Source organism: Carettochelys insculpta, chromosome 3, assembly GCF_033958435.1.
Source record: "Carettochelys insculpta isolate YL-2023 chromosome 3, ASM3395843v1, whole genome shotgun sequence".
Classification (NCBI taxonomy): Eukaryota; Metazoa; Chordata; order Testudines; family Carettochelyidae; genus Carettochelys; species Carettochelys insculpta.
This window is the reverse complement of record NC_134139.1, coordinates 124,065,992-124,078,451: the sequence shown is the minus strand read 5'-3', so window position 1 is coordinate 124,078,451 and position 12,460 is coordinate 124,065,992. Positions and strand designations below refer to the sequence as shown.

General features: G+C 41.1%; 1 protein-coding gene across 6 annotated transcripts in view; it reads right to left on the bottom strand.

Annotated features, from left to right (window-relative positions):
• CDK19 (cyclin dependent kinase 19) overlaps positions 1 to 12,460 on the bottom strand; it is a 192,494-nt gene that overhangs the window by 30,557 nt on the left and 149,477 nt on the right. For all 6 annotated transcript variants that reach the window (XR_012645069.1, XR_012645070.1, XR_012645071.1 and 3 more), the window contains one exon: positions 8,935 to 9,066. Coding sequence is in view for 3 of the 6 variants with exons in the window: in XM_074990744.1 (XP_074846845.1) it covers positions 8,935 to 9,066 (132 nt within the window). In the remaining 3 variants the exon portion in view is untranslated. The remainder of the gene's footprint in view (positions 1 to 8,934; positions 9,067 to 12,460) is intronic.

Genomic DNA, 12,460 nt, shown 5'->3' with positions numbered 1-12,460 from the left:
AAAGTATCACTGGCACTCGGATCGTAGATAGAGGTCAAAAGGTCAAATTTTGGTACTTTCCCTTGGAAAGGTTGCTGACCCCTCAACTATATCTTGAAGTCTTCAACGTGAGACTAGCTGCCTTTCTGGAAGATGTATGTTAGTCAAAGCCATAAACTCAGAGCAAGGACAACTGTGTGAAACATTACAATATAAATGTAAATAAACTGGATGATCTAATGGTCCTGTTGGGCTTCAAACTCTGTGAATCTATTAATCTGTTTAAGACTTTTATACTGCAGCCCATCATCACAGTGTGAGTGTTTTCTATATGAAATCTACAGTGACAGGGAAATCCCTAGTGGACTCCAAGGACTATTTGAAATTTCCTCCTTTTCACAACTCTGCTTGGGGTACTGGTTTTGTTTTTCATTGACTGATATGGATTTAGGGATTCAAGACCATGTCAGTGAAAGGGGCAACAAAAGCATGCAAAAATCTTTCAAAATGGAGTAGCCTGAAAGAAAAAAGATATGAGTTTTATTTAATAGGTATATCTGTAACATCTAAAGAAGATTCATGAAGACCTTACAATCATTAAAATAGATATTGCTCCAAATGTGATTCCAAATTTCATATATGACCCAGAACAGACTGGCAACAGTGTAATTTGAAGTACTAAGTTAGTTTCTGTGTGGTCACACAAGTGGAATGGCAGTACTAAATTCAGCTACTGATATCATACATTTTGATCCTGAACCTTAGTATATCCATTCATGGTTCTCAAGTCACCTGGATGTAGGCAGTGATGCCGATGGTGTTTGGGCCATGAGTTTTTGGTATCACTCATCTAGAAATTGGCAAATAGTCACTGAAGCTTTAACAAACAACATCTCAAAGGAATAGAAATGATGAACTGAAATTTATACTGTGAAAATATGATGAGCAAGTTTGCATTCTCTAGGGTCATCGTGTATAGGACCTAGCCAATTTTAAATCAGATATAGCAAAACAATAACATGAAAATGAAGATGAAAGACATAAAACTAAGTCAGTACCTACATTTAAAATACACAAGCTGTTTATTTTTATCACCACTCTTTTAGACTAACTTGTATTTTGCCAATACTTGCACTACAAAACATCTCAAGTTCTTTAGTGCTGTCATGTTTTACGTTATCACTGATCCTCTTGAAAAATACTGAAAATTATTGCTTGAAATCCTGTCTCCACTGAAGTCAATGGCAAAACTCCCATTTTCTTCAAAAGGTCCAGAACTTCATCCATTCTGTTAAGAAATTTCTTCGCATGTCAAAATGTTTACTCTTCTACTTCCACACTCTATGCCTCACAATATTTCCGTAAGATGATCTTGAGATCTGATTTCAGCAGCTGCTGAGTATTACGCACCTCCAGTCATAATCTTGTTTGCAACATTACATTCAAATACAAGAGCGAGTATGAGGTAATGATTTCATATGGGGAATGATCAGCAGGAACAGATGAACTCCTGAAGAACACAATCTTTTTTTTACATTCAGTAATGAATAAGTTACATATAAAAACTACACTAAAAGAACAGGATCTAAGTTTCAAAACCAGAAAATCCAAAGTTCGGAAATGCTGGATTTAGCATTGCCTACACAAACTTTATTCTTTCTTCTCATGTGTGAATGCTGAATGAGCCAGCGAACATGTAGGGAAAAGAAGGATGTGTCACGAGAATCTCTACCATAATGTACAAGGACTTAGCTCACGTGGACAATTGCAAATCTGGCATTTTCCCCACTCTGAAGTGCTTGTTATGCAACCTAAAATAATATTCTTGTACAAGTAGATTTGTTGTATGGAATTTCTTAAGACTTTTTAAAAACAGGAAAAAGTTAAAAAAAAAAAAACTTCCAACAAGAAGGCTCTAGCTCATTGAACTTCTATCTTGCTAGCATATTTTTCTCATTTGTTTGTAACCATTTCTATACCTACTATTTCTACTCAGCACCACTTAAATCAACATTTAGGTAGTTAAACTTGTTTTGCTATAAACCAACTCTCTCATGATTGAAGGGATGATTTTATTAACCCCAGTGAAGTTAGTAAGCTGTCGTGTCCTCCATCTTTAAAGGAGCAGCAAACTTGTAAGCTTTTGTGAATGTTCTGATGAGGGGGACCGGATACTAACGGGGAGACAGCTTTGGAGAAACTTAGGATTGGAAAAGCTGAGAGTGTCGCCCTGCAACAAGCAACCTGGCTGGCAGAAGCCAGGGTCATGCCATTGTGCTGCAAGCACATTGCTGGTACCTAGTCTTTGAGACAAAGCTCCACAGAACAGAGGCACCCCTTTAGTGGTCTGGGTTGACTCCTAAAGCATCACAAAAAGGTACTGCTTTTATCCATGTCTTCTGAAACTGAACAACTTGAGGAGGAAAGATCTATATATAGTACCTCTGGAATGGAAAAGACGGTACCATTTTTCTCTTCTGATCTGAAGACAGAACATTACAGTTGAACAACAAAATGATGGGATGATACACACAAAACAGTTCTTATGTGGTTAACTTCATGTAACATTAATACAGAAATTGGACTAAATTTCTCTCATATTTTCATGCCGTTGTTTTAAAAAATTATGACACTTCTCTGCCACCAGATTAAAGTTTTAAATTGCCAGCATATTCCACAGTTGTTCCAAGCTGAGAAAAAACATCTTCCCTGGTGAAATGAAACATAGCAGCAGTCCAGTAGCACTTTAAAGACTAATAAAATGATTTATTAGGTGACAAGATTTCGTGGGACAGACCAACTTCTTCAGACCTGGTGAAATAAGTCATGATAAAAAAAAAAAGGGTATGATACACTTTCACAGCTTGTTTCAGCTCAGCATGAATCCATCAAATTGACTTCAGTGAGACTTAGATGAAGGTTTTAATTCCTAAACTGTCATGTCAGCTTCGTGGGGAAGGATGGGCTAGGACATATCTTACCTGTTAAACAGCACAGCCACCAAGAGAGGAGCTTTATCTTCTAAGCATAATGCATTGCTTTTTAATATTTTATTCTCTCTGTATTACTGAGGGGTTCAACCTTACATTAATTTGTTCTATTATATATGAGACACCAAAAGCAGCTCTTGAATCCTTATATGTAACTATGTTGGCTGAGGTGTGAAAGCATCAGTGCCAGGAAAACAGACTGTGTAGCAATCCCATCCATATTTTGAGAATGAGGTAGTCACTGGAATGCGGTGTTGAGAGAGAGATGATACTGCTGTGACAATTACATTTGAAGTTCAAACTGATGAAAGTTAAAACATCTCAGCATCAGGGTTTTATACCCTTACATGGCTATAAAGGTTGGCACAAGTCAAAGAACTATTTTCAATCAAGTGCTCATATCTAGGGCGCCACTTGTTAAATTCAGTCGTGCTCTATGGACAGTAGCCAATTGGTGAACTTTTTCAACAGAATTTTTTATTACTGCACTGCTGAGGTAGGGGAATGCATTACAGAAACCCCTGTGGTAGTTGATGCAAATTTGCCATCCTAAAATATAATCTTTTTATTCAAAAATACGTTTTTAGACCAATTCCTTGTAACTCCCTGCTCAAAGTAGGATCAAGCCCAACTAAATCATCCCAGCCAGGGCTTTGTCAAGGCTGGCCTGAAAAACCTCTCAGGATGGAGATTCCACTACCTCTCCAGGCAAACCCATTCCAGTGCTGCTATCACCACCCACCTAGTAAAACAGATTTTCCTGATATCCAACCCAGACATTCCCCACCACAACTTGAGATCATTGCTCCTTGTTCTGTCAGATGCCACCACTGAGAATAGCCTAGCTCAAGAAGCTGTAACCTGCACCTCTGGGCACCCAACATTATAAATAAAAAGGTTTAAAAAAAACCTCCTGATTATTTTAAATAAATGGTGAACATCTAAAAGCCCAACAATGAAAAACTCATATCTAAATAATAGCAAACAATATGTTATCTCCTGCCTGTCATCTCCTTTTTTTTTTTTTTTAAATTTGCAATTAAAGCATCAGAAGCCACAAAGACATCCTTAAAGAGCTGCATACGGCTCCAAAGCCACAGGTTGTAAACCCCTGATTTCTATAACACCCCTATTCGATATTTATTGAACCTGTTCTTAAACCATGAATGAGGAAATGCAGTAATCAATATGAGAGGATGGAAGAGAATAAAAACAAAAGCAGACGTCTGATTTGTGCAAAATTTCATTTGGGCAGCAGTCCTGGAGGTTTAATATATACATTTAAATGCATCCACAATAAATTTGAAAATAAGCTTCTCACTATGACAGAGTAGTCAACATTCACATCAAGAATGATAACTCTCTAAAGTTAAACGAAGATAGCTAGATGCCAGATCATTTGCAATTGATAATTAAATGGACCAATACATGGCCAAAGGAAAAATAAACACACTGTGGAAAATGAGAACCTATACTTATGTTTGTGGTCACATTTTCATAAAATGCAATTTGCCTTCCTGAACAAACAAATTTTATTCAATATGTGCCTTACCTAATTCAAGAGCTATTGCTAATATATCTATAGCTATAGCTGCAGTGTAGACCTGGACTCAGAGGTGGATTTACTACATGCAAGGAAAACTGGGGAGGGATAGCTCAGTGATTTGAGCATTAGCCTTGTAAACCTAGGGCTGTGAGTTTAATCCTTGAGGAGGCCATTTAAGGGTCTAGGACAAATAGATTAAAAAAAACTCGTCAGGGATAGTGCTTCGTTCTGCCAAGAGGGCAGAGGACTGGACTTGATGACTCTCAAGGTCCCTTCCAGCTCTATGAGATATTTATGGATATAGATACATATTCCATCTCTTGAGGCCTTTGGAACTTTAAGACAAGTTAAAATTATATTCCTCAGAGAGACATTTCAAAATGTAGCTAAAGATTTCCCTTCTTCACCAAAGGAATGTATCTTTAATGTGTGGTCTGCAGTCCCTGGTACAATTAGCTTATTAAGAGTGCTTGATAATTGCTCACAATGCTTGCAGCAAAATACATGTTTGGACTCCTAAGGAGCATTACACATTATAACTGCCATGCTATAAACATCTCCAACTTGCCTTCAAACTGCATAATTCCACACCCACGTCTCTCTCTCTTCTAATTCCTTGTACCCCTTCATTCCCTTCACTCTGCCAACAAATGTGGCCTCACCACTGCCTTTGTTCCTTTCTCCTATCCACACTTTCCATCTTTCTGTCCCATGAGCTTTAATTCATCCTGTATACATTTGCACCAGGCACATGCGTCACCCTCTTCATTCAAATCTCACTTGAAGTCTCACTTCTTATGTGAGGCCCCCATCTGAAAACTCACATCAGCAGAAGCTACCATTACTCCTTTACAAAGCAAACAAACTTCCCTAAACTAGTTCCATCCTCTGAGATTTTACAGTGAGTTCTTGTATATTTTGGTTTAAATGACTAAATACCTTTATCGGAGGGGTAGCCATGTTAGTCTGGATCTGTAACAGCAACAAAGGGTCCTGTGGCACTTTATAGACTAACAGAAAAGTTTTGAGCATGAGCTTTCGTGAGCACAGACTCACTTCTTCAGATGCTGGTCTGTGAGTCTGTGCTCACGAAAGCTCATGCTCAAAACTTTTCTGTTAGTCTATAAGGTGCCACAGGACCCGTCGTTGCTGTTAAATACCTTTAGGGAGTAACCAAGTCATCTTTTGCACATCAGTAATAGCTCTCTCTCTAAATATATAAAAACTCATCTGTATCTGCAATTCATCAGTTACTAGGACTAATTATCATGCATTGAACTCAAGTGCCACAAAATACAGCTATACTAGGGATGTTAACATTTAACCCTGAATGGATGAGGCTTACCAATTATGGTTAGTCAGCGGGGACTGGAACAGCCCCTCTTCCCTCACACCCCCCGGCTGCGGGCAGGGGCTTGCTTCAGCCCTGCAGGTCCCGCTGCAATTAGGGGTCACTCCAGCATGGCCAGAGCTTTGTATTTCTTGAGGGCTTTGTGACTGATGCAGGACTCTCAGTACAGTAAGGTCTCAGAGTATGAGAGGGTTCCGTTCCACGCCCCTTGCGTAAACCCAGATTTCGCATAAGTGGGGTCCGGTCTTTTCCCCAGCAGAACACACGTTCTGCAACCACAGAAGCAGCAGAAAGGTAAATCCTGGGGTGTGGGGAGGCAGTTGGGCAGGGTTAAGCCTGGTAGTGGGTTGGGGCTGTGGGACACGGGGGTGGGGGGTGAGCTAAGCCTGGGGTGGGTTAGGGCTGCAGGGGAGGTGAGGGGTGGAGCTGAGCCAGAACTGTGCATGGGTGGTGAGCTGGCAGGGGTATTGCACTGGAGCCACGCAGGATGGGGGGAGGGAGGCGGGCAGCTTAAACCAGAGCCGCACGTGGGTTGTGAGATGGCAGAGGGGCTGTACTGGAGCTGCACAAGGCAGTTCCTGGCTTTAACCAGAGCCAAGCAGGGGTTGTGAGCTGGCACGGGAGATGCATCGGAGACGCGTGGGGCAGAGGGGCGGCTTGAACTAGAGCTGCATGCAGGCAGTTTAAACCGGGGGGGGGGTGAGCTGGAGCTGTGAGTGAGCGGTAGTAAGCCAGAACCAAGTGTGGGCATGCGGGGTGAGCTGGAGATGCATGCGGGTGGTGAGCCGGCAGGGGGCTTGAACCAGGGCCGGGGAGGTTGAGCTGGAGCCTGCCTGAGGGGTGGTGAGCTAGAGCCAGAGCCAGGGGGTGAACAGTAGCTATGCGTGGGTGGTGAGTGGAGCTGGGGGGTCTGAGCTGGGGCCATGCAGAGCTGAGGGGGTTTGAGCCAGGGCCGGGGGGGGAGTGAGTTAAGCACAACAACTGGAAATTGCAGTACAGGGATTACTATAGGAATCAGGATCAGATGCGTAAGAGCAGGGTCACGTACTCTGAGTTCACGTACTCTGAGACCTTACTGTACTTACAAAACCGCTGCTTAAGAACCAAAAGGGTTTGGCTACAATTGCTTGCTGAAGCAGCAAGGTCTGGAGATGGTTCTGATGCTCCTTGCTAGCTCTTGTGGTGAAAGACCTGTAGTTTGTGCATGAAGAAGTGGAATGTCTTCCCCCAAAACAAGTCAGATCTCTCACACAGTCATTCAAAGAGACAAGAGATCCATCTTTTACATTCCAGCCTTCTCCCCATCAGATTCACCATATAATCTATAAGCCCACACCAAGGTGTGAGAAGTAATAAAAAACAATAATGGAAATAATTTTATAAGGAAAATAAACTAAATTTCTAATACAAAACCTATCTAACTCAGTAATCTAACATACTGAGTCTTCAAAGAAGTTGACTCTGGGATGGAGCCTAGAGATTTTCTTGGTCTCGCTGACGCTGATGTTGTAGGAAGGAACTGAGGCAGCTGAAGCTCCACACTCTTTTTATAACCTTGTAATCACAATGTTCAGGTACTGGGAGGAGAGAGACAGCAGAGGATACAAACATGTTCCAAAAGGCACTGCTACAAAATATTTTACTATCAGAGTTGCATCACCTCTATGCCCACGAGTAGGAATGTGTAGCAGTCACTCAAAGAATTCCTCTGCCTGAAACAAAACTTCTCTGTCAACCTACACTGCAGCATTTTGTTATACAGCCTTCCAGTTTACTTGCTTGTTTAGGAAACAATGATAAAATGACAGATATTACAATCAATGTGCTATCTTTAGGTACCACTTTATAAAATTTATGGATGTTTATGTATGATTATATTCTACTTCATATGGGAGTATTTACCACAGCTCTCTCAAGAGCTAAAAATTGTGGGAGCTGAATATCCCTAGGACTGTAAACGCCTCCAGATAAGTGCCACCCTCTGTGCTGTCCAGGGGTAAAGAGAGGGCTTTTGGTATAAAAGGATGAGTTGAAACTAAGTGGTGGCCTTCCTGTTGATTCAGCAAAGAGACAGGACTTTGTGAACAAGCAGAGTCCCCTCCCCACCATTGCAGAAGGCTTGGAAGGAACACGTGTCAATTAAAAACAATAAGAAGTCCTGTGACACCTTATAGTTTAACAGGTTTATTGGCGCATAAGCTTTCATGGGCAAAGACCCACTTCGACAGATGCAGGATGCGTATAAGACGCCTTATGGCTATGTCTACACGAGCCAAAAACTTCGAAATGGCCATGCAAATGGCCATTTCAAAGTTTACTAATGAAGCACTGAAATACATATTCAGCGCCTCATTAGCATGTGGACGGCTGCGGCACTTCGAAATTGACGCGCCTCGCTGCCGCGCAGCTCGTCCAGACGGGGCTCCTTTTCAAAACAAACCCGCCTACTTCGAAGTCCCCTTATTCCCATGAGCAGATGGGAATAAGGGGACTTCGAAGTAGCTGGGGTCCTTTAGAAAAGGAGCCCGGTCTGGACGAGCCGCGTCAATTTCGAAGTGCCACGGCCGCCTGCATGCTAATGAGGCGCTGAATATGTATTTCACCGCTTCATTAGTAAACTTTGAAATGGCCATTTGCATGGCCATTTCGAAGTTTTTGGCTAGTGTAGACACAGTCTATGTGGGGAAAAAAGGTGACTTCTGGTATATTAGTGTGTAAGCTCATTTACTGGTTTTTAATGCTTTTCCTGTAATATTTTTGCCCTACAAATGAAGATGCTTATCTTGGGAGAGCTGTACCATCACTAGTAAAAACAATATTATTGTCCTAAGCACAGCACAGGGCCTGGCTGTTAGGCAGACTGGCTTGCTGGCAATATAAGTGTGTTTGTAGCAAAGGGCGGTGCAGTTTTTAATCCTAGTTAGAAGACAGTGAGACAACAGTTCACATATAGAAATAGGCGACAGCTGGAGACCTGACTGATCACTTCTGGAACAGAACACAGAAGGAACAAACATACAGTTACCCTGACAGTGTAAATCATTTCATTTCCCTATACAGCAACTTACCAATTGCTTTTGTGTAATGTCTTGCACCAAGTAACAGTTCTGGAGCTCTATACCAGAAGGTCACCACAACCGGATCCAAATCTGCTAAAGGTTTCAGAGGCGAATTGAACAATCTGGCAAAGCCCATGTCAGCTGAAAAATATATATTAAAAAAAAAACTTTGTTTGACTATACGCGAGTTACACAATGACAAGCAATATTTATAAGCATGATAAGCAAGATGTTTATTAAAACATGATGTGACCTAATATTACTGAACACTATGAATCATGGTTACTACATATCTGAGAGAATTATGTCAAATTATACTGGGCCCAATTCCATTGACTTCAATTAATTGCTACAATTATTTAACATTTGCAAGGTGGCTTCTTTGTGGAACTGCAGTACAGTAAAACAGGGAACGGGGGTGTAATCAGGGTGGGCTGAGCAGAGCAGCCGCCCACAGTTCAGAGCAGCAGACAGAAAAATGGGGCATTTGGGCACACAAGGGCTATGTGTCCTCCTGCCCCCTAATTTCTACTTTCCATTTGTGGGGATCACCTCCTGCCAGAAGCTGACTGGCTGCTAGCTGAAGCTGCCCACCCTGCTTGGGACCCTGGCATTTTGTGTTGTGGGAGCCTGGGCACTGGCAAGCTACCCTCCAGCCTTCCTCAGTCCTGCTCTCAGAGCCTGGTCATTGCTTCCAGGCAGGGCAAGAAGCTCAGCTCCAAACTGTGCCTCAGTATGCTCTTGTCTCTCTCCCCTGAAGAAGCTCCACAACCACCAATGACACTCCCTGGAGCCATCCCCTTCCTGTAGAGTCCAGCTGCCATGAGATGTTCCTGAGGTGAACAGCGTGTAGATTTGCACGCTGGCTTGCTGAGCAGCATTGTCCCACGTGGGTACTGACGTAATGCACTACAAGTTCCAGGCAGCTACTACTTTAGCTACTACTGCATTTAAAGTAAAGCAAACTGAAGAACTTCCACTGTGCTGTACAATATCCACACGGGATGTTACTGTACAGCAAGTTAGTATGCCTCAGATTCACACCCTGGCTTGCTGCACAGGAACATCTTATATAGACAAGCCCTACAAAGTTCGCAGGATCGAGCACTAGATCATGGCCACTCTGCTGAATCCACCAATGCCTCTTAATGAACAAACATTCTGATGGTAGTAAATTTCAAATGTTATCAAGTTGTATGAATCAGAAGTGCTATGACAATATAGAGATTGAAATTTATTTTATACAGCAGGGGTGGCCAACCTGCAGTGGCTCTTTGTGCCATTAAATGTGGCTCCTCCTCAGAGGTGCACATTGGGAGTTAAATATGCCATTCTGCGCATGTGCCCCACCGCTTGATGGGAGAAGTGTGTGGCAGCGGCAGCAGCAGCTCTGATGAGTTGCCAGTATCAAGTTAGACTCGGGGGGGGCAGAGTCTGGGGTTGCCTGGCTCTGGGGATGTGGGAGAGCACTGAGCAACCTATTATATATTTATTTTTATCGATCTACACACATATATTTTTACACACACACACACACACACACACACACACACACACACACACACACACACTCACTATCTAGATAGATAAATAAAAATAAATATATAATACTTGCTCTTTGCACTCTATCCATGTAGCTCTTCGTCTCTAATAGGTTGGCCACCCCTGTTATACAGGAATGACTTTGTAGTAATGAGGAACATTGGAAGGAACAGATGGTCAAGTATGGATAAACACTCAAGAGCATGAATGCACAGCCAAACCTCACCTGCACTGTTTTCAACAAAATTTTGCGTGCAAAATCTCAAACACGTTCTCTCAACAGTTCAGTTCTCCTCTTTCTAGTAACGACCAATACAAAAGTACAGAAACATATAAACACAAAACGTAGTCAAACATTTTCAAAAAAGTTCAGACTAATTCAAGGAATGGGCAAACATTCAGGTAGGCTCCTATTTTATCCTACCTTATTTGAGTATTTCCAGCCAACATCTAAAAACAGTATAAATTTACTATATTGAAGAAAATGTACATGCTCACTTATAGTCTAGTACCTGCATAGCATAATTAGATGTTTGATGAATAGCTACCACTGTGGTTTTGTGTTTCCACTTTGATGTGTAATAGCTTTCTATTGTATAGAGAAAACTTTAAACAGAAAAGTGCACCATTCAAAAAAATTATGTTAACGTTATCTGAGGAAATGTAGAAATGTTAAATGCTTTATTAATTCTTAGTTATAAGTATTCCATTATTACACTGCAACACATAAATATTGACTTTAATGCAACTACTGGAAATCTATTTTGGTTAACAAAATCACAAACAATTAGGAAAGCCAGTACTTAAGGATTAGGGCATGCAGCGAACTCGCAAAAACTGCAGTTAATCTGCAAAAATTAATCTTGATTTTAAAAATGAATCAGGATTAATTGCAGTTTTAATCACAGCGTTAAACACTAGAATACCAATTGAAACACACTGAGTTTTTTGGAACTTTTTCAACATTTTCAAAACTGTTGATTTAAATTACAATAAAGTATGCAATGTGTACATTGCTCAATTTGTATTATTTTATTACAAATACTTGCACTGTAAAAATGATAAACAAAAGAAACAGCATTTTAAAATTCACATCCTACAAGTACTGTCATGCAACCTCTCTCATGAAAGTGTAACTTACAAATGTAGATTTTTTTTTTTTTTGTTATACAATTGTGCTAAACAAAAAAAACTTTAGACCCCACTCAGTCCTAGTTTTTGTTCAGGTAAATTGTAAGACAAACTTGTTTACATTTACAGGAGATAATGCCACCCAGTTCTTATTTACAGTATCACCAGAAAGAAAGAACAGGCTTTCAATGGGACTTCTATAACCAGCATTGTAAGGCATTTACCTGACAGATACTCTAAATATTTGAATGCCCCTTCATGCTTTGGCCACCACTCTTTTAGACCAAGATCCCATGCTGTTGACACTCCTTAAAAAAATGTGTTAATTAAATACGTGACTGAACGTCTTAGGGTGGGGGAGGGAGGGCCTATATGTGTCTAGCTCCATTTTCCCCACATTCTGTCATATATTTTGTTACATGAGTGTACAACAATGACTCAGCATATGTTCACTTGAAGAACACTTTCACTGCATTAAAAAACCAAAGACGTACTAATGTTAGATTTCTAAAGATAGCTACAGCAGTCAACCCAAGGGTTAACAATATGAGGTGTGGATCATGATTTCAGAAGTCTTAGAACAGCAACACTCCCATGTGGAAACTACAGAACCTGAACCACCACAAAAAAAAAAAAAAAAAATCAATCTTTGGCTGGTGGCAGCTGACTCAGATGATGAAAATGGACCTGCTTTGGATCGTTATCAAGCAGAATCCATCATCAGAATGGACGTGTCATCTGGAATGGTGGTTGAAACATGAAGGAATATATGAATCTTTAGTGCATCTGGCATGTAAATATTTTGCAATGCCAACTAAGAACATAAGAATGGCCATACCGGGTCAGACCAAAAGCCCATCCA